The 23,562-nt window shown below is 38.8% G+C and overlaps 1 protein-coding gene across 4 annotated transcripts in view; it reads left to right on the top strand.

The window, feature by feature from the left end:
* ldlrap1a (low density lipoprotein receptor adaptor protein 1a) overlaps positions 1 to 23,562 on the top strand; it is a 41,588-nt gene that overhangs the window by 12,181 nt on the left and 5,845 nt on the right. For 2 of the 4 annotated variants that reach the window (XM_038299781.1, XM_038299785.1), the window contains exons 2-8: positions 3,303 to 3,445; positions 6,559 to 6,671; positions 6,746 to 6,860; positions 9,772 to 9,844; positions 9,972 to 10,064; positions 10,571 to 10,701; positions 10,899 to 10,933. In XM_038299781.1, coding sequence (XP_038155709.1) covers positions 3,303 to 3,445; positions 6,559 to 6,671; positions 6,746 to 6,860; positions 9,772 to 9,844; positions 9,972 to 10,064; positions 10,571 to 10,701; positions 10,899 to 10,933 — 703 coding nt within the window. Of the gene's footprint in view, positions 1 to 3,302; positions 3,446 to 6,558; positions 6,672 to 6,745; positions 6,861 to 9,771; positions 9,845 to 9,971; positions 10,068 to 10,570; positions 10,702 to 10,898; positions 10,934 to 11,262; positions 11,295 to 23,562 lie in introns of all 4 variants that reach the window. The other 2 variants (XM_038299784.1, XM_038299783.1) reach the window with 2 other exon arrangements.

Genomic DNA, 23,562 nt, shown 5'->3' with positions numbered 1-23,562 from the left:
AAAGTTTGAACTGATATTTGCGGCTTGTAACTTTGCATTGAACAACATGATTATCACTTTAAGGCAGGAATAAACATAAGATATTTGGTTACATGCATAGTGAAATAATTCCTACTATAATTCATGAGTGAAAATATGTGTTTGCAGGAATGTGTCATATGCGCTGCATCCTACTGGGGATAAAAACATGAAAAGGATGAATTTCGAAGAAAGGCTTTAGTCTTTATCCCCAAATCCCCCCCTAACAACCATCACCTGTCCTACTACAGGGAAATCTCTGTAAACAAAAACAACAGGGTCGAGGGGCAAGAGACCACGTAAAACCTGATAAGAAATCACATAAAAGTACATGCTGTCCCCTTCCAGAATACCGCTCTGTCATAACCATCAAGCACACAGATGGAAATTTGGGGGTGGGGACCTTTGCAAGAGTTTAAAAACGGTCATGCTCTTTTAGAGCGTGTTTGGCTCAGCAGCACACTGCAAAAAATGTCTGTATAACCACGTCTTACAAGTCCAATCTAGCCAAAATAAAATTATTTTTACCTTTTTTTTACCTCTTCTGAGAGTATTATACTAAACAAGAACAGATTCTGTTTGGATTATTAATCTTCTACAAACATTCTGTTCAAAATAACTAACAATCTGCAGTAAGACAAACTCATTATCATGAGATACACTTACTGAGTGTGATTGTCTTACTGAACTATAAAAGGTTCTATTTTTTTTTAGTAGAAGCTTCTCAAGAGAAGATTAATAATCTAACAGTATCTCCTCTTGCTTTGTATACCTACATATACCAAAACAAGATCAAGAAGACTTTATGTTAAATATAAGATTGTTGGATTTGGTTGGATGGGCTGCAGTGCGGCTGGAATTCCTGGCCCGGGGTCTTTCTACATGGAGTTTGCATGATCTCCCTGTGCATGTGATGGTTCTCTCCAGGTGCTCCGGTCTCCTCTCACCGTCCAAAAATATGACTGTTAGGTTAATTGGCGTCTCTAAATTGGCCTTAGTTTGTGTGCATGGTTCTGTGTCTCTATGTTGCACTGCATCAGAATGGCAACCTGTCCAGGGTGTACCCATAGAATGATGGAGATAAGCACCAGCCCCACCATGACCCTGACAGGCCTTAAGGGCTGGTTATCGTCCCGCAGCAGTGTCGCAGGGAGCTTGTCGCAGATATTTTTGATTTATGCCCAATTTTGAAGCGTGGTCTGTGCTATGTTATTCCACGCCACAAAAGGGGCAATCAGGAACTAACTGTGGGTCTAGATACGGCCGAGGTGGTGAGGAAATGGGTGCAAGTTTGTGTGACAATGGAGGGACATGAGGGCGAAAAAGAGCGGGGATCCAGATGGAAAACAGGGTTTGTTTTCTACAATGGCGGTCATACAAACAAAACAAGCCAGTAAGGTACCATATAGGAAACATGCATAGAGTAGAGCGGATGTAGATTTGACCAATCAGAGGCCTGCAGCAGAGTGTCTGCAGCAGGGGGCGGAGGCATATTTGCATTCACTGCGACACAAACGCAGACGACTGGGTTTCTAATTATAAATCAGCCTTAATGCCCTTTCCCACTGGCCGAAAACCCCTTTTAATCCCAGGAACAGTCGGCTTTTAGTGGCAGTGGAAACGGCTCACTGACGCTTCTCTACCCGGGTCAAACAATTCGCCCAGTTACTTGTGTTAAATCCCCTCAGCTCTGACTGACATGCTGTTTGAACACCAGACTGGACTTGACACGCTAATTTACATGATACCACTGAACGCAACGTCAGGAGGTCAAGACACAGCACCGGTCAGGTCTGATCTAACAAGCCAAATCAACTTTGTTTACATTCGTTAAACATGGCGCAGCACTGGTAAGAGGGATTCAGACAGATAATAGAGCGAAACAATAAAGCACACTGGCTACACCCTGGCTTCATTACATCATTCTCTCCATTATTTTTTCCTTTTTTGATTTCTGCTGCACTGGTGACATAATCATTGCCCAACATAATGGTGTCACCAGACATGCAGCTGTGGGGGACACAGGCCACCCAGCTCACATCGAGGGGTTAGACTCAACTAATCAGCTTAATGCTGATTGTTATAGCAGGTCGATCCATGTTTGAAAAACAGTTAACACGCTGTTTTCATAGGGAAAGAGGCTTAAGTAGGAGAAGATGGATGGATGGATGGATGGATGAATTTGGTTAGATGGACATTTTTTTTCAGTGTAAAAACATTGTTGGCATTGGTCTTAGGAAAAAAGAGACTCCTCTTATCACAGTATGCCAGAGTTCATGTTACAGTACCTCTCTCAACTGAAGTCTTAACTGAAGATGAAATATTTACTTTGTATCCACAGAACCTCTGACTTTGAAACCTCTGACCTAAATTCCCTGTTTCTGACTGGAATGAAAACAAATGTTTTACATTTATTCTAATAGTTAATTTTCTCTCCAGATGATTCGAAAACCCCTAGTATCTTTCAAAACACTAAAGCCATAGTGTCATGATTTTATCAAAGGCTTGGACCCACATGCAGTGAAACCAAACAGAGAGACACAGATGAAAAGTTTGACGGATTTTATTGAAGAAGTTAAGCTCGGTGCAAAGTTGCTCTGAACTCTGCTCAGCCGGAACTGGAAGATGAGGGGAAGACAGACTATTAGTTCAGGCTCAGTGGGAAATTTGATTCGTTGATTTGAAGCAGAGGATCTGGCTATTGACTCACGTTTCCAGAGAGGTGAAGAATCCTTGACTCCAATCTGTGTGTTGGTTTTCCAGAGTTTGTCTGACTCGGTGGAGGGAGACGCTAATTGCCGCTCAGATTTCCTGCTGTACTTGAACGGGTCTTGGTGAAGATGATTCCCTTCCCCTCAGAGAGTAATTTAAACGTCCTCTCAAGGAGACTGGATCCAAACCTCCTGTTTGAATCCCTGGCTCAGTTTAGACTCAGTTGATCCCTCCTGGGAGAGGAGGTCCGAAAAGGTCCAGTTTGCAGGATGACTTCCTGCCGAGAGGCAAAGACAAAAAACAAAATTAAAACTCAGGGAGACAAGAACTCAGTCTGTCTCAGAGAAAACTCAGCTTGGCTAGATTGCCAAAAACTGGCAAACACTCTGGCATCGAGGTAGTGGCAATCAGCAGCTTAAGAGCACAGGTGTGTGAGGAGGCGAACCGGAACCAGGCGCCTCCTGCTGGTGGAAGGGAGACAAACACAAAACAAACACACAGACAGGAGCCCTGACACATAGTAGATACAATGCAGCCCACCGCCGGTTCTTTATCATCTTTATCTGTTGCAGAGCTTCCAGAGAACTGGACGGATACACGGGAGACCATTTTAGAGGGGATGACCTTTAACCTCCAGCACCTCGGCATGACACTAGTAGATCAACCTAAAGGTGAGCAGCTGTCGGCTGCTGCTGTGAAGAGGATCGTTGCTACGGTCAGTGGAGGAGAGCTTCAGCTCCACTTTTAAGCAGATTTAATATGTCATCCTGCTCATCATCCTTATGCATTTATTTCATATTAATTATTGATTTTGATCATTATAACTAAAGATGCAGGCATCCACATTTTATTAACTTCTGATCCCATTCTTGTACTTGAATTTGGATATATAATAATAATACATTTTATTTGTATATGGGGCTCTGTTTACTTTAAAGCTATCATTGTTACTGTTTAATTCTTCAGTAGGCTGTCATAAACTCCTCTCTAAATGCATCTATATGTATTATAGACATGTTTATCTCATTGAAAATCTTGAGGTTAGAATGAGGTCACTGATTTATGTGCAGTAAACAGTGTCAACAGAACACATTCTATGGTGTTCCTTTGTGAAATATGAAATGTTCAAAGCAATATAATGTAATAAGAACATACATTTATAAATATATAATTTCTAAATCCAATATTTATGTTCATTTATCAAGTTAGATATTTAGCACTGAACTAAATATTTAGTTAGCAAAACTAAATATTTAGCTTACAAACTAAATATTTAGGTCCAATCTTAATGTTGAAGAGACATTTTGTAAGTTTTTACTGAAAAATCTTTTTAAGATACCATTTTTATTTGACCCTTTACAACTAAAACATCAGTTGATGAGCAGAGTGAGACCTCACTAGTTCAGCTCCAATGCATCTATAAGTCTTTAGCCTATTTTCCTGAATTTATTTTAGGTCAGAAGTTCCCGCGCTCTTCTGCAGATGTGACGTAAAGTGCTTAATGGATCTAATCTAGCAACAATCCAAGCTTTAGATTCGAGATTAATTTTGTGGATACTCATAATCGACGGAGTAAAGAAAAAATAGAATAAGAACGAAGAGAATAATAGTCAAGTATGAGCGAGTGCTACAAGGACGAGCAGAAAATTGCTGCAGTTCTGTATTTTGGCCACAGGGAGCAGTATCTTTAGAAAGCTGTAATGCCTTTTTTAAGGTCTTTCTTAATATATATTTTGCACAAAAAGTATTTGCTTCAAAACTAAATATTAAGCTTCAAATTAGATTTTTTTTAACTCAAATCTAAATATTTAGCTTAGCTTATATGAAATGTTACAAACTTTATCTTTTGAACTAAATATTTAGTTTGTAAAGTGTTATTTAATTTGAAGCTAAATTTAGTCAGTTAAAGAAACAATTTGTAACAAGCTATTTCACTTTAAAGCTAAATGCTTACTTTGAGAGCTAAATATTGTTCAAAATGTTTGTCTTATTACCGGCCTAGTTAGTTTTTAAGTCAAATATCCAGCTTTTCTGAATGAAAATTTAATTAAGTTTGCATATATATATATATATATATATATATATATATATATATATATATATATATATATATATATATATATATATATATATATATATATATATATATATATATATATATATTCAATTTCTGTATTAATCATTTTACTTACTTAATAAATCTTTAGTTTATAAAATTTGATATTTATAAATGTTTGAACTATGTGGTAAAAATATAACAGTGTGAAGCCCCTATTACTGGCTAAATAACCCAAAACATTGCTGTGATTATTTGAGAAGGTATCTTAACAAAAGGCATCCCATTAAATTCTATCCTGAAACATATATGCAGCTGCAAGCGTTTAAATTGACTGTATTTATTAAACGGGATCAAATACAGATTCTCATAAAGCAGTAAACCTTCCTGCTGTTCGAGGGTTTTTAAGCTATCTTAAATATATTATTGGAATGGACTGATTTGACCTATTTAGTCTATTTCTTAAATGGACTGAATAGATAGAATGCATGCTCACACTTGACTGAGTGCAACAAACCTAACATTATAACCTATGAAGTGCAATGAGAGCAAAGTGAATGTAGGGCAGAGAAGGTCAGTTTTATCAGTTGGGTGGACTAAGCTGGATAGAAGCATCAGGTTTATTTCCAAAATACTGAAGATGCCTGAGATTTACTTATCTTGTTCAATGCCCTCTGCACCAACAACATGAACTACAACCAGAAGTAAGATGGTCACAAAAAGCTTGTGCAAAGCTTAGAAATACTTGTTGATTCACAGCACAAATATGAAGGACTTCAATGTGTCAGGCGCTCTGCTTGTATAAAAGTAACAGAAATGTACAGAATGGTTTGGAAGGAGGTAAATAAGGACCATTTCAATCTGTAGCAAAACTACAATAATTAGCTACTTCACTGTTGTTAAAATCTGGTTGAAATGCTACATGCATTCTCCTTACTTTATAAAATAATTGAGGAATTTTTAAAGGTTACCTAAATCCATTCTGCATACATTTAATTTAACCAAAAAGACAGTAATCCGACGCAGACGCATTATGTTCAATACGTGATTCAAGTTGTGTGTAAAAGTTTATGATTAAAACTGATGAAAAAATATATTTACATTTTGTTTATATCCGGCTTTGTAATCCAGAGCAGAACCATTGGCCTGATTTATGGCAGGATAGCCTTAAACCCAGTTTGTAGTTTTTCATGTAGAAGTCAGAACATGTTGAAAAGATGCTCTGATCACATGAGAAGGAAATGTAATTATTTTGTTCAGCAAGGACAAATGATTATGAATGATTCTTCCATGGTACAATTTTTTTATTTATATATATATATATATATATATATATTATTTATTTTTATTTTTTTTTATTTATTTATTTTTGTATACATATATATATAGTTACATTAATACTATTAATTCCATGAACACAAAACTGTAAAAGTAGTAATAAATAATTTTTATCTAAATTATGATTTAGTGAAATATAGACTTTTTATATTTTTCTTAGAAAATATCTATTAAAAAACTCAACAATTCAACATCCATATCAAATTTTAAAAATTGATGTTCACAGATGTTTCTGTTCATCCTGAATTCAATTTACAGTTGTGTACTAGTTTGTGTTTGTCCATCAATAAAATAAATAATGATAAAAGTACATTTAAGTACAGTTAATAGTTGTATAGTTCAGGTTCAAAGCTTGTAAGGGATGAAGTCCATTTCTATTTGAAATGCTGTTAAATAAAACACAGATTTTATTTTTATTTTTTTGTGTTGAACAGACCAAAGCCAGTGGAAAGAAACCACAGAAGGTTTCTCTGAAGGTCTCTCCTCAAGGCCTCATGGTGTTGGACAGGTCTACCAATAAGCTTCTGGAAAGTGTTTCTATATACAGGTGTGTTTCTACAGCAGTGTTAACCTGCAGGTCAGAAAGTCTGTTAAACTTAAGCCATCACTCCATGTTTACAGGGTGTCCTACTGTACGGTGGACAAGGTGCATGATAAAGTGTTTGCCTACATTGCCCAGAACGCCCACAATGGGACACTGGAATGCCACGCTTACCTCTGCTCCAAGAGAAAAGTGGTATGTTTATCGTAACTTTGCTTCGTTGATTTTGCATACTTTTAATTTTTATAGGAGATCAAAGGTTGGGAATTATAAAATGCAAAATATTTGATTATATTGTACTCTTTATTTATTTATTTATTTTTTGTAATCTTATGTACATGCTTTTTCCTGTAAACATCTCTAGCCGGAAATTATGGAGTGAATTTTGTTCCATTATTGTTGCAAGCAAAGATTATGTTATGTAAACGGGAATTTAAACACAATTCAGTCCCAAAATTAAACTTCCTAGTTAATAAAAAATGTTTTGAGAGTAACTTGACTAGAGATGTCCCGATCCAGGTTTTTGCACTTCCGATCCGATACCGATATTGTTTTTGGACTTCCGATACCGATACTGGCCGATACCAGCCTATCCGAGCATGTATTTAAGTTTAAGTTAAAGTATTTAGCCTTAGTTGTAAGACTCATGTTGAAAAGGGTTTTAGTACTCTTGATAACATCTAGCCAGCTGAATTAGGTGAGATTGAATAAAACACAATGATTGGTAACAACAAACGTACCTGTTTATTAAGAGATAAACACAAACTGGACAAAATTACGAATAGCAATCTGAAATTGCACAGTGAACAGTAAAACCGTAAACAGTCAAAGGTGCTATATTACTGTAAGTTTTAATAAAAATGCAAAACGGGAACACTGGCGCAAAATAGTGGAATGGATCGTTTCAATCGGCGAAACTGGAAAATACGGACCAGATTTTTTTTTTAAAACTGGATCGGCAGTCTGGATCGGCATTTTACATGCTTTGCCGATACGCATTTTTCGCCAATATCGGCGTCCCGATCCGATACGTGGATCGGATCGGGACAAGCCTAAACTTGACTGTTTTTGTGAGATTTTATGCTTTCAAATATGTGTTCAAGTATAATTGTTTTCAGTTTTAGTTTTTTACAGATTTGATATTTTCACGTGTTTTTTTGTTTTTTTAAATGTAATTTTAACAAATTGCATTCTTTCCAAATTGCATGTTACAGATCACATTATCTTCAATTCTGAGTATTGTTTTTTTTTTTTTTAAGAATGAGGAGTAAAGACACATTTCTGTTTATCTGCATGCTTGTTAGCAATAACATTGTACTTGCCTTGAATGAAAGAGAATTTGATCTGTGAAACTCAATTTCAGGGAAATTAAATTTGTAATAAGCATTCCGAGAAAGAGACATTTTGAAAGTGAAACTTAAAAAAATGAAAGTGGTACAAAAAATTGAAACAATAAAGTGAAAAAAAACTTTGTAAAAGAAAAAAAAAAGAAGCTTGAGAAAATGATGGAACAAAATGCACTCCATAGTTTTAACCTGTTAGGCTCAAGAATCAAGACAGAAACATTTTGCAGAAGAGGAATAAAAAAAAAAAAACACTTGTAGAGGATAATAAAACACGTATAAGAAAAACATTTCTACCACCAATCCTAAAAGACTCTGCTTTTGTGTCAGAAAGTCATTCTAATTAACCTTTACATCTTCTATTCTTATATTCCTTTTTTTTTCATTAGATCATGATATTACAGACTTCCTTACTAGTAGTTGGCGTTTATTCAGGAAATTATTATAACCCCAGCTGATGGCCTACTCAGTTTCCTGCACTCTTAAACCAGACATATTAGTGTAATACTGTTTTTGATGTAGAAAAAGATGGACTTTGATGAGGTGACCAGCAGCTGAGTGGGCGATCAGGCTGTGTTAATGCACAGAGGCTGGGCATCACAGCCTTTGGCTAAGAGGGGCTTAGTGCTGAACTCCAGGGAGTTACTTCGTCATTGCTTTTTTTTCTCCTAACACAATGGATTATTTATAGCTGCTCCTTCCATTCAGACAACAAAGCAGCAGATCTAGTTCCAGGACTCCGGATGCTGCTGCGAAACTTTGAGTGGAAAACCAAAGCACCACACAAGAGCAAGTCACCACAGAACGTGAATGCGGAGTGGTGGAAAAGACACAAGCTTTAATGCAAAAAATAGTGCAGTTTGCTTGTTTGATTATAAAAATTTTGTTGAGGAGAAGAGCAAGAGGAAAAAATATTTAATTATTTATTCTAATCAATATCATCCAAATCAAATAATTAAGGTAAAACTAGTGAATTGTCCTTATTATAATTATCATTATCTTAATTTACCTCATTGTTTAGATTTTTAGCTGATCTCTCTTCTTAATTTTAATCAGAACTCTGGCTGCAGCATTTTTGGATCAGCTGAAGGCTTTTATCTACAATTTTTGGGACTTCTAGGCGCAGATGGAAACATCACATATTCATACAGAGATCAATAAACAGCAAGTTTAAACAGCGGGACATAAAGTCAGAGCATGAAGTAGTTGAGCCAACTTAGCAGGCCTGAGCAAGCTTTCAACTTAACCAACTGTTAATGTTCAAACATGGGGTGCTTTCAAACCATAAGCTACAGAGGAGCATTGGACGTTGCTCTCACGGGTCTGTTATCATCTTTGCTGTCATTCTGTTCTGGTGTGTATGCTGGGAGGTGTTGCTACAGACTCTTTGGTCTGGTTAGTTCTAACAAAGTATTTGTTCACCAATCAACTAATTAAAAACAGGCATCCAGAGTGTTTGCACAATTATTTGTGGAGTAACTGTAAGTAATGTGATCAATTACATTAGACCTGGGTTCACTGAAGGTCATTGAAGATTTGGGATTTGGCCCAGCTAGTGCTAAGTTGACTCTAATAGTCTTTGAAGGAAGCCAAAAATGAAGGTGCTTCCAAGATCTTCTTCCATTGTTAAAGCCATGGCCGGCGTCTCTAATAGGAAACTCTCAAAATTCAAGTGAAACGTTCAACAAGTGAAACGTTACTCAGCAATTATATAAGGGGCTTCAATTCTGCCATTTTCTTCTTCCCTCTCCTGTTTCCTTCAGGCACAGGCAGTGGCTCTTACAGTCGCCCAGGCATTCACTGTAGCCTTTGAGCTCTGGCAGGTGGCAAAAGAAGGTGGGCCAAACGTAATCCTTTTTTTCCTGCTCTGGTTCTGCTTAAAGCACATTGAGTCTGATGATGGCAGATCTGGATGCTCCTTATGATTGGTGTCTTGATTTTTTATTATTATTTTTTTGTGTAGAGAAAGGGGAGAGAGTAAAGTCTGGATCTGCAGGAGATGCCAGCAGCAGTTCCCTCTCCGAGAGGTCCAACAGTTTAGGGAGCCTGAAAGGAAACAGTAAGATAGAACCAACTAATTTGATTCCCTCTGCATCTGATACTGTAGAATGATTAACCTGTCCTTCAGTTCTGCCAGTTTTTTTTTGTTTTTTGTTTTTTTGTTTAACATGCTCAAAAATGTCATACATTAAAATAAAGTCATATACGCCACATTTTAATTACACTACTACTGTTTTTATACAGGCAACATTCAAATATTTTGGGAAAGTCCCTAAAATAGCTACTCTATGCAGACGTTCAGTCTGTACTAATGAAGTTTCATTCACCTCAGCATGCTGTTTGCTTGGAGTAGATGTAACATTGTTGATTACTTGACCTTTTGGAGCACTTTAGTGGCTACATTGAACTTTCCGCCCAAGAAGGTTTTATGGTTCAGTAGATCCTGGAAAAGTAACACTACCACAAAAGCAGCTGACTCTGTCCTGATACAGTAACACACAACCATTCCGGGGACGGAAACATAAGGGTGCCTAATGAGAGCGGTTTCTTTTTCCTCTGGATCAGATGCAACCACAGAAATTCTTTTGGACCTGGAGTGTGGTGTGAAGTTGGTTGTGGAGAATAATGGGAATACAGACCAGGATCAGCTGGCTAACCAGGGCTCCTCCCAGACCAACAACAGCCCTGCCTCGGTATGGTCTTCTTCCACTGTGCCATCTGTGTTTCTGTTGTTCATCCTGATTTCAGTTTGATTCTTAAATTATTTGCTACTTTGAAGGCTATTTGAAAATAAGTGCAGATTTCTCAGGGAAATTGAGGCATAAAGTTAATTAAAGAAACTATAAATGAGAAGAAACCATATTTAATCCTGATCATTTTGGTCTTTCAGGAAGTTGAAGACGGTTTGGACGAAGCTTTTTCCAGGTGAGATATTAGCTGTGAAGCTTTTTATTTATTCAAAATTAATCCATGGTGATTCTTGCTGCAGCTTCTTAGCATGATTTTTTCCTCCCCCATTATGAAATTTAGCTTCTCAAATCAGTTTTACTCACACTTCTCCGTCCTGCTTGGCTTCAGGCTGCCACCTGCTGACGATTTCTGTGAACTGCAACATGGAAACCTCACAATTCTCTATTTTCTCCACAAATTTTAAACAATAACAGGCAGTTTTGTTGAAAGAGGTTTAACAATTAGGACAACAAAGCATGTTATTAGTGTGCTGTGCTCAATCTGCTGTGTCTTTGTGTCTCCAGCTCTGCTCTGGATAGCTTTGGTTCATTTGCAGGTAAAGTAGAGCATCACAGTCAATCATAAGCTATAGTGTGGTAGTCTTAATCACTAACCTAACATGATTCTGTTTTATTCAATCACTACCAAACCTAATAGAACTGTCTATGAGTCAATGAAATGTGCTAGTAGTTAGATTTAGCTCCTTTATGTTTTGTTCAGACTCTGAGGGATAAATTGTTTTTATTTGAAAAAAGACGATGATGATTTTAAAGGGGTCGTAGAATGATTCTATAGGGTATTTGGTGCTGGTCCTTAAGGTCTTTGAATAGGGTGTGTAACATTGGTTGGGCTGAAAATGGCATATTTGCTGTTCTATGAGCCCTAATGCAAGCCTGGTTAAAAGCACTAGAATAAAACGACAGGTTTTCTCCCTTTTAAGGTATGCTGATGAATATTTAGATGAGCTGTGCGCTGATTGGTGGGTTTACAACAAGCGAAGCTGCTGAGCAAAGTTGCATCATAGCGACAGCACTCAATCACTGAAACATTAAATTGTTGAGATGGTAGGGTGTCCTTCTTTCATATCTAAAAAAAATTTGGGGGGGAATTTTTTAAAGTCGGGATTTTGGTCGACTACAGGGCAGTACGTAGTCGAAACACACCGGGCATTCGAACCGAGCCATCAGCTTCGGGGCTGGTCCAGGAACCCCGGCGGACGGGGGCAGGGAGCCAGCGGGGGACGGAGCGACTGAACCCGACCCAGTGACAATAGACTGGACACAGGTGGCCCCGTGCTTACCCCCCGCCTGCCTTACCGCCCCCCCCAGCCCCCCTCCTCCAGCTGAGGACAGGTGGCTCGTGGCTCGTGGCGCGATCCAGCAGTCGACACTTCATCCTCCTGAGTTGAGTCAACTCTGGGCTTTGTTTGAATTCGCCCATTTTATGGTGGAAGTTTAGAATTGTGAGATTTGCAGAAAAAGGAGGTTTTGATGGGTTTTGAACTTCTCTGTACGTCCATTTCACCCACTGAACTATCGTTATTCATCTATGACAATGTAAACTCGGTTTTGCATTCCACGACCCCTTTAAAGTTTCTTGGTCTTTATCACATTATGTCTTATTACAACCACAAGCTCTGATGCATGTACATGAAGTATTTATCTGTTAAGTGGAATGATAGTTATATTTTTATCTTTTAGCAAATAGAAATCTGTTAACTCTGAAGTGCATTTTATTATGATACCCCTAAATAAAATCCAGCTCAATCTAATGCCATAAGAAGGCAGGTTATTGGTGAACAGAATCCAGTTGGAAGTGATTTAATCTCAGTATAAATCCAGCTCATGTGTGAAGGTCCAGGGTAACTGGAGATTATTAGTGAACAAACACAATCATGGAAACCAAAGAACACAAGAGAACAAGCAGGGAGGTTAGAGAGGTTTTTATAGTGTGGTGAGTCATTCCTTAGTTAAACATAGACACTATGTCAGAATCTCTGGTGAAAGCAGATTGAAAACATTTCTACAAATGTCAAAAACAAAAGTACAAGAAGGTGAACTGGTGAGTAAAACCTCCATTAAAAGATAGTCACAGAAAAACTCACTGTCAACTGTCCACCTGGAGGCCTAATCTATAATATACGAAATTAATCCACGAGGTTTTGAAAATAATGACAAATTTCCACATTTTTAGATGGCACCAAAATTTGACGCCTTGCTAAGTCCTCACCAAAGCCTCGCTCAGCCTCTGTAAATTGACCTTCATTTTCATATAAGTTTGGCCCTATTCACGGTCCTTATAAAAGGTTTATATAGACTAAAGAGCAGAAACCTTTTTTTCTTCCTTTCCTCCTCTGCAGCTACTTTGATACTTACGCTACTAATGAAATCTACCAAGTGTAATTTCAGTTTGGTTTCCAATATTATTTAACTGTAGGTAATTGCTGGAAGTCTGTGGTGTCTTTAGGGGAGCCACAAAGATCCACTGTTCAGATGAAGAATCTGTTTACGGCTTAAAAACCAGCTGATGAAAGCAAGTCCGACGCTTTTGTCATTAAGCATGCATGTAGGTGACGATCCTAAAAAAAAAAAAAAAAAAAGTCCCCTCATCGTCAGATGAGGAAAAAAATACAAACTTTTGAGACCTGGATGCAAATCTTAATCTGCAAAGAAAAGTGAAATCCCCAGAGCCACAGGTGGCAGCATCATACATTAGATAAAGTTTTTCTCTTGCAAGCATGCTGCAGGTTAAAAGGGAGCAATAGTGAAATAATTCTTATTAAGGGATGTTCAAGCATGAAAACTGGGGCAGGGGTTCACCTCCCAGCGCTATGATGTCACTAAACAGGCAGCAAGTCACAATGGATGTAGTCTAGATAAGTCTTTCTCAAACAGTGCTGCACATACCAGTATCATTACACTAGCCCCCCCTGCTGGTATGCAGAGAGCTCAAGGCATTTTATAGAACTCTAGAGTTGTATTTAATTAGAAACATATATTTTTAAATATTAGTGTTTTGATTTTCTGTGATTTCTCTTCATTTATTTTTTAGATGCAGTTGTGCTTGAAAATTTACATACACGTCCAAAAAAAATCAGCTGCCAATAAAGTAAAATGATTAAAAAAATTATAATAAAATTCAGAATAAATATTTTTCTTTACAAAATTATCTTTTGGTCCTTTTTTAAGATATTTCAGCTTGGTGGTTTTTAAATTACTAGGGTAAATGTATAACTTTCTTTAATGAAAGGGGATGTAAACTTTCAAGCATAAATGTAATTTATTCCTTTTGTGGCTTTTGTTATGAGCCAGTTAATATGCAGTCACTCACATCCACCTCATTAGCTTCTGATTAAAATCCTCCTGCCATGTTCTTACACTTGTTAATGACTCAGATATACTTTTCCTTATTCCTGTTATTCTGTTCACTAAAGTCATTTTCAACAAAGCAGTTAAAATGATTAGTTTTTTGAACAAGTACAGTACTGTCATTAAACATAAAATATGTGTAGTTGTGGAAGTAAAGCCCTAATAAACAGTTTTCAGATACATAAAGAAAAAAGATCTTTGTCTCACAAACAATTACTGCTGCAAAATACACATATATTGCTATAGTTCATTGTCCGATATTATGGTGGTACTTGAAGATCCCACATTCGTTTGAGGGGGTTAAAAACTTCTGAGTAGCATTGGTGTGTTAGAAACCCCCACAGTGCAAAAAAAACCTAGAAATAAGTAAACACATTTTATATTAAGTTTATTTACCCTTAATTTCAGTAGGTAAATAAGATCATTTCCAATGGAATTAGTATTTTACTCCTAAAATGAGATAATTAGATAAGATGCACTTGAAATAAGACAAAGCAATAGTTTCTTTTCTTGTTTTAAATGTAAATTGTGTTCTTCCATTGCAAAGTGTCTCACTTACTTCCACAATTTAAGAAAAAATGCACAAATTCTAGGAAAAGATTACCTTTTTAGATTTGGATTTTTTTTCCAGTGAACTCTCACTCCATCTAAGAAACTGTAGTAAAACTGAAAACTCTTATTTGAAATGTTCACCAACCTGATTGGGGTTGATATGTTTAGAGAGGAACAGACAAAAATAATCAGCTAGTTGACGGGCTGATTGATGCATCTCCCAAAAGATTTGCATGTGAAATCAGCTAAAGGTGGTTCAAAGAGAAGTTTTCATTGATTCAGGACACACTTTTCAGATTATTTGGTAAAAAAAAAAAAAAAATTTCCTTTGATCATAAATCCTAACAACATACTCTGAATTTTGCGGTTGTAACATACTGCTTATCTTATGATCAATGTGTGAGCTGCCTTCAGGAACTACATCACCCCTTTATTTATTGTTAAACGTTTCCTGTGATTGAGTGGCTTGTCTAAAAGCGCACATTTAATCCCAGTAAACCGAATGTGTTGTTTTTGTAACATTATTATCCTTAGATTGATGTTTGTATCAAATCCGAGTCACATTCCAACAGAACATATGACCAGGGTTTAGATGCTGAAAACACAGTGGGGAATGTAATTTGACATTTAAACTAAAGTTCAATCTTTATTGCCTTAAGGCTTTATAGCGCGATGAAAGAAATGACCAATGAGATGGAAACTCAACTACTTCCTGTTCTCACACACAAGCTGATCAGGAAGAAACAAATTTTTCCCACATGCCATTTAAACCGAACCTGAAAATGCTGCTAAAACAAACATCTCCCAGGGTTCCTCGTGTTTCTCATGTTTTTGTCTCAGTTAAAATAACAATGATTTCCATCATTTTAACCCATAAATCATGTGCTGAGCTTCAATTGCCTGATTGATGTTTTACTTCAAAGTTCAGTTCCCGTATGCGCAAAATCCTTTGGTAACTATGGAAACAAATCTTTATCTTCTCTTGCATCCCACAGCCTTAAATACTTGCATGTAGCAACTAGTAAGGGTGTAATCCAATATTGCAATATTTCATTGGATGATATTGTTGTTGATTGTCTTTCTACCCTAAAGGGCAAAGTGAAAAAGGAAAAATCTTGGTAAGAACAATTCTGAACAACAAGAAGTTGTTTTTCCCTTAAAAGGGAGTATTTTTTCTTACCCTAAAGGCAAGTGGAAATAAAGAAAATAAAAGGAAAATACTTTAATGTTTTTTATTTATCCTTTATTTTGACACTATGGGCAAAATAAAAACACAGACTGTGTTATTCACCTGGACAGAGGCTATGTTTCCAAGAATCAATGTCCTAATTTTTTAGAAAAAAAAATTAAGTTTAATTTTCAGTAATTTTTCATCTAGCTGTTACAACTGAAATATAAGCAAATATATTCATTAAAGCATTAATATTTGAATTGTTGCTTGTACCTATGTCTATTTTTATAATAATAATAATAATAATACATTTTATTTAAAAAGCTGCCTTTCTGGGCACTCAAGGTCACCGTACAAAAGCATAAAAACAGTGTCAGAAAAAATAAAAATAAAAACATTTAAAAGCATTTAAAAAATACAGAGGCTGTGACAGTGAAATTGATATTTAAGAGAATAAGCAATCTTGAACAGATGGGTTTTGAGTTGCATTTTAAAATGGAGAATTGAGTCTGTGTTTCTAAGTTGGGGTGGTAGAGAGTTCCAGAGGCGGGGGGCAGAGCGGCTGAATGCTCTGCTCCCCATGGTGGTGAGACGGGCGGAGGGGACAGACAGGTGCAAAGCAGATGAGGATCTAAGAGCACGGGAGGGGGTGGGAACATGCAGGAGGTCTGACAGATATGGGGGGGCAAGGTGGTGAAGTGCCTTGAATGTCACCATGATAATTTCATAGAGAATGCGGAACTGTACGGGGAGCCAGTGGAGCTGTCTTTATATTAAGAAGTTATAATAAGCATTCACAGGCAGCAAGGTTTAAGCTTATTTGGGAAACACAGTTTTGATCCTTAGAAAGAGCAGACATGATGTCTTAGAAATATCCATGATCACCACTGTAATTCCTTCGCCATTGCTCATATAAATATACAAGGTCGATATGAAAACCAGAGAGCATGGCCGACAAATACATCATTTTTTTTAGATCCACTGTTTCTTGATATACTTTGCAAAAAGGAAATTTAGAAATTGGGATAAAGATTCTTGGAAACCAGGCCTCTAACTATCCATAAAAACAGCCATATGTGAAGGTCGTGTTTTTCTTATCTAAATATTTTACCTTTGCCTTTCAGGGCAAACAAAACTAAAAATCTAACAACTTTTCTTATTCAGATTTTTTTTTCTTACTTGCCTTTCAGGACCTCGGTGGATTACAGTAGATGACTAATAATGATATAGTGTGGCTAAAAAAATGTAACAGTAGATAACTCACTTTAAAACACACAGGTTAGTTTTATTCCCATAGCTGAAGCTAATTGCATCTAACATTAATTCTGATTGGTTGATGGGATGTTAAAAAAAAACCCAATTAAATCAATGCCAAACCCTTTAAAAAAATCCTGTGTCTAAATTAGAGAATCACAGTTTATTCCCGTCTAATACCAACAGCTGTGCTGAGCTTATCTGCTGATACTGATTCGATTCAACTGTTGAACAAATGAACCGTATACCTTGTCATGTGAACGAAGGCTTTAGCCTTGACATAAACATTGTAAAAAAAAAAAAGATATCAAATTAACGTAGATATCAATTTACTTAATATCATTTGTTAACAAATAAGGAGCAAAAAGGAATAATTCAAATATCAAATCACCATTATCCGATCCAGCTAATTAGTCGATACTGCAGCCAATATACGATCCAGCTGTCGGATCGTTGCATTTCTAGTCTAACTTAGAGGAAATGTTCTGAAAAATGAGGTCCTGTCTAATCCTGTAAGGTGGAGGTCTTCAAAAGGGGATCCGCCACCCCTAGAGGGTCCACGGAGGTACTGCATGCGGGTCAAAAAAGTTTTTGTTTATATTTCCTTTTTTTAATATTCCCCCTCTGCAATTTTTTCCACTAATTGAATTGTCTTTAAATTCACATTAAAATGAATCCAACACACTGCAGTAAACAGATAAATGGAGGCAGAAGATGTCTTTCAGTCTTCAATGCACACATTCAGCAACACACAGGAGCTCTTTCAAGCTGGGCACCGTTTCATTCACAACACCTGTCCCATCAAGGAGGAGTCAGAAATACTTTAATAATCCCAGGGAGAAATTACTTTCGTTACATCACTCCATCTGTAATAGAGTGACTATAGGACCAGTTTGATATAACACAATTTCATACAATATATATATAGTTAGGGGGTCCCTGCTCCATCTAGCCATCAGTTTGGGGGTCCTTGGCCTAGAAAAAATTGAAGACCCCTGCTGTAAATCTATTTTATTCATTAGACAGTGAAACTTACATTACAAAGATAAAAAACACAACTAGGAAACAATAAAAAAAAAAAAAAAAACTATTTAAGGAGGCACTCCGAGTGCTCTCAGAGGCTCCGAGGCTGGTTTTTAAAACGTTCAGTGGGATTATTTTAATTAATTTTCTGTCTCTTTGCAGAATTTTCTATGTAAAGAGTAATTTTCCTGCTCTGTTTAGGCAAATAAAACAAAATCAAGTTAATTTCTCCTTGTGATTAAATTACAGAAAAAAGACGGCAGTAGTCCAAACATATATATATATATATATATATATATATATATATATATATACATATATATATATTCACTATATTGCCAAAAGTATTTGCTCACCTGCCTTGACTCACATATGAGCTTAAGTGACATCCCGTTCCTAATCCATAGGGTTCAATATGACGTCGGTCCACCCTTTGCAGCTAGAACAGCTTCAACTCTTCTGGGAAGGCTGTCCACAAGGTTTAGGAGTGTGTTTATGGGAATTTTTGACCATTCTTCCAGAAGCGCATTTGTGAGGTCGCACACTGATGTTGGACGAGAAGGCCTGGCTCTCAGTCTCCGCTCTAATTCATCCCAAAGGTGTTCTATCGGGTTGAGGTCAGGACTCTGTGCAGGCCAGTCAAGTTCATCCACACCAGACTCTGTCATCCATGTCTTTATGGACCTTGCTTTGTGCACTGGTGCACAGTCATGTTGGAAGAGGAAGGGGCCAGCTCCAAACTGTTCCCACAAAGTTGGGAGCATGGAATTGTCCAAAATCTCTTGGTATGCTGAAGCATTCAGAGTTCCTTTCACTGGAACTAAGGGGCCAAGCCCAGCTCCTGAAAAACAACCCCACACCATAATCCCCCCTCCACCAAACTTTACACTTGGCACAATGCAGTCAGACAAGTACCGTTCTCCTGGCAACCGCCAAACCCAGACCCGTCCATCAGATTGCCAGATGGAGAAGCGCGATTCGTCACTCCAGAGAACGCGTCTCCACTGCTCTAGAGTCCAGTGGCGGCGTGCTTTACACCACCGCATCCGACGCTTTGCATTGCACTTGGTGATGTATGGCTTGGATGCAGCTGCTCGACCATGGAAACCCATTCCATGAAGCTCTCTGCGCACTGTTCTTGAGCTAATCTGAAGGCCACATGAAGTTTGGAGGTCTGTAGTGATTGACTCTGCAGAAAGTTGGCGACCTCTTCGCACTATGCGCGTCAGCATCCGCTGACCCCGCTCCGTCAGTTTACGTGGCCTACCACTTCGTGGCTGAGTTGCTGTCGTTCCCAAACACTTCCATTTTCTTATAATACAGCTGACAGTTGACTGTGGAATATTTAGGAGCGAGGAAATTTCACGACTGGATTTGTTGCACAGGTGGCATCCTATCACAGTTCCACGCTGGAATTCACTGAGCTCCTGAGAGCGACCCATTCTTTCACAAATGTTTGTAAAAACAGTCTGCATGCCTAGGTGCTTGAATTTATACACCTGTGGCCATGGAAGTGATTGGAACACCTGATTCCAATAATTTGGATGGGTGAGCAAATACTTTTGGCAATATAGTGTATGTTTATATATATATATACAGTGGGACAAAAAAGTATTTAGTCAGCCACCAATAGTGCAAGTTCTCCCACTTAAAAAGATGAGAGAGGCTGGTAATTTTCATCATAGATATACCTCAACTATGAGAGACAAAATGAGAAAAAAAAAATCCAGAAAATCACATCGTCTTATTTTTAAAGAATTTATTTGCAAAATATGGTGGAAAATAAGTATTTGGTCAGTTACAAACAAGCAAGATTTCTGGCTCTCACAGACCTGGAACTTCTTCTGTAAGAGGCCACTCCTCCACTCGTTACCTTCATTAATGGCACCTGTTTGAACCCGTTATCAGTATAAAAGACACCTGTCCACAACCTCAAACAGTCACACTCTAAACTCCACCATGGCCAAAACTAGAGAGCTGTCAAAGGACACCCAAAACAAAATTACAGACCTGCACCAGGCTGGTAAGTCTGAATCTGCAATAGGTAAACAGCTTGGTGTGAAGAAATCAACTGTGGGATCAATTATTAGAAAATGGAAAACATACAAGACCACTGATAATCTTCCTCGATCTGGGGCTCCACGCATGATCTCACCCCGTGGGGTCAAAATGATCACAAGATCGGTGAGTAAAAATCCCAGAACCATACGGGGGGGACCTAGTGAATGACCTGCAGAGAGCTGGGACCAAAGTAACAAAGGCTACCATCAGTAACACACTACGCCGCCAGGGACTCAAATCCTGCAGTGCCAGACGTGTCCCCCTGCTTAAGCCAGTACATGTCAAGGCCCGTCTCAAGTTTGCTAGAGAACATTTGGATGATCCAGACGATGACTGGGAGAATATCATATGGTCAGATGAAACCAAAATAGAACTTTTTGGTAAAAACTCTACTCGTCGTGTTTGGAGGAGAGAGAATGCTGAGTTGCATCCAAAGAACACCATACCTACAGTGAAGCATGGGGGTGGAAACATCATGCTTTGGGGCTGTTTTTCTGCTAAGGGACCAGGACGACTGATCCGTGTGAAGGAAAGAATGAATGGGGCCCTGTATCGTCAAATTTTGAGTGAAAACCTCCTTCCATCAGCAAGGACATTGAAGATGAAACGTGGCTGGGACTTTCAGCATGACAATGATCCCAAACACACCGCCCGGGTAAAGAAGGAGTGGCTTCGTAAGAAGCATTTCAAGGTCCTGGAGTGGCCTAGCCAGTCTCCAGATCTCAACCCCATAGAAAATCTTTGGAGGGAGTTGAAAGTCCGTGTTGCCCAGTGACAGCCCCAGAACATCACTGCTCTAGAGGAGATCTGCATGGAGGAATGGGCCAAAATACCAGCAACAGTGTGTGAAAACCTTGTGAAGACTTACAGAAAACGTTTGATCTCTGTCATTGCCAACAAAGGGTATATAAAAGTATTGAGATGAACTTTTGTTATTGACCAAATACTTATTTTCCACCGTATTTTGAAAATAAATTCTTTAAAAATCAGACAATGTGATTTTCTGGATTTTTTTTCTCATTTTGTCTCTCATAGTTGAGGTATATCTATGATGTAAATTACCGGCCTCTCTCATCTTTTTAAGTGGGAGAACTTGCACTATTGGTGGCTGACTAAATACTTTTTTGCCCCACTGTATATATATATATATCGAAAGGTCTGAATGTCCCAGACTCCTGATAGAGAAAGAAGGTGTTGGGAGCTGGAGAAATTCCACCTTTCTCCAGCAGAGTCCGCCGTGGATCCTCTGAGGGAGCCTCCTGCACAGCTGCAGCTCGTCTAGATCATCAGAGGATCCACTACTTAAGCTGTCTTCAGACCTTGCCTCAACGCCGCAGTGTTGTTCCAGTAGGTCAGCGCTTAAGCCTAGATCCTCAGTGTAAATCCATGACTTTTGAATCCAGCTTGGATTCTAACCCCTGTGTCTGTTTTCCAGGAAACCTGTGCCTCCTCTGTGAAAGCTCTGGAAGAGCTAACCTGCCGAGCCGATCCTCTGAGCCAAACCCGAAGATTCACAGAGAACCTCCAAGCAGCTCTGGATTTGAGCTGGGTAACCCAAAGCCAAGGTCTGTTCTAAGTAGACGTGAGACGCTGAAGCAGCTACGGACTCTGCTGATAGACTCTTCTACAGAACCAACAGTGACTCTCCCTAAGCTAACCTCAAGAACCCTCAAGGTACAATCAGTAGACTTCTGGAAGTCAAACCTCTGTTGGCAACGCTAACTGAACTGTCTCTCACACAGACTCCGGTGAACCAGAATCCAGGCCCCAAACCTGAACCAGAATATTCACTGTGTTTGTGCAAAATAAAACTGTTAAACTTTCATCCTTGTGTCCGTCAGTGGTGTTCTGCATTCTTGGGTCGCTTTCAGTGAACCCATCATGACAGAACACTGCGGCCAAACTCAAGGCCCAGCAGATCACCTCACCCGTCGACTGGAGGAGCAGGATGCCCAAATTCAGGGACAAACCCAAACGCTCCGTGAGTTATACCGTCTAGTTGACTCTCATAACCAAATGCTACAGAGCTGTGCTAATTATCTGAACAGCGCTAATGCTGTACCACAACCATTTCCGGGTCCAGTTCCTCCTCCGAGGTCACCAGCAGTGACGTCATCAGAGTTCCGTCCTAGTCTCCCAGAAAGATTTTCTGGCAACATGAAAGATTGCAAAGGATTTTTATTTCAATGTCGGTTGATTTTTCAGAACTCCCCTGGCTGTTTTTCCACGGATCACAAGAAGATAACTTTCATTCTCTCTCAGTTAACAGGAAGAGCCTTGGAATGGGCTCAGGCAAGATTTGCCGCTGACGACAGCTTAAACTGCTACTACTCTGATTTCATTTCTGAATTTACCCAGGTATTCAACCAAGAAACTGACCAAACAATTGATTCTAGAGCTCTTTTCAATCTTAAACAGGGAAACTCTTCGGTGGCTGAATTTTCTATTAACTTCTGGGTAAAAGCGGCAGCTTCCGGATGGAACCAAAGCGCCTTGAAAGGAGCCTTTTTCATGGCATTAAACGAGCACATTAAAGATGAACTCGCAACCCTCGATGAACCTGCTACCCTCGAAGATTTAATTTGCCTCTCCATCAGATTAGATAATAGAATTCGAGCCAGAAACAGTTCAAAGAAGCAGAGTACACTTTATTCTGCCTCACATAACGTGACTGTTTGTTCTCCCTCTACAGAGCAGCTGCCCATACAGAGGCCTAAGCCCCAGTCTCTACCGTTGCCTGTTCAAGCCTCTCATTCGGGCGAAAGAGATGTCGAACCCATGCAGGTGGGACACACCAGGCTCACACCAGAGGAGAGACAAAGGCGTTTGCTAAGCAAGCTATGTATCTACTGTGGTGAGAGCGGACACTTCATTGCTGCCTGCCCGGCTAAATCAAAAGCCTGGGCCCGCCAGAGGATCTGAGGAGTCTGGCGGGCCAAATAAACACTAAGAAATCTCCTCAATTGTTGCTGCCTGCCACACTTTTCTGTGCAAACCAGAGCCTATCCTTCTCTGCATTCATCGACTCAGGCTGTGAACGTAACCTTATCGATTCTAACCTCGTCCAGCAACTCCAAATTGAAACTATTCCTCTGACTCAGCCTCTCAGTGTATCCGCTATTGACGGAAGAAGACTCCATCAAGTTACCCACCAAACTCAGCCCCTCGAGCTACTTCTGTCAGGTAACCACCGAGAGACTATAAAATTTTTTGTTTTTCCCTCTGCATGTTCTCCGCTGGTGCTCGGTTTCGAATGGTTGGAGAAGCATAATCCTCACATTAACTGGACTAAACGTCACCTGGAATCATGGTCCATCTCATGCCACGAGACATGCCTTCGTTCTGCTGCCCCCTTGGTGGGGTCTCCTAGAGGTGGGTGGGAGATGGACTCTCCT

The sequence above is a fragment of the Cyprinodon tularosa genome, unplaced genomic scaffold, assembly GCF_016077235.1.
Source record: "Cyprinodon tularosa strain WSP-4 unplaced genomic scaffold, ASM1607723v1 ctg435, whole genome shotgun sequence".
Classification (NCBI taxonomy): Eukaryota; Metazoa; Chordata; class Actinopteri; order Cyprinodontiformes; family Cyprinodontidae; genus Cyprinodon; species Cyprinodon tularosa.
The sequence above is the reverse complement of the archived record's forward strand: the minus strand, read 5'-3'. Positions and strand labels throughout refer to the sequence as shown.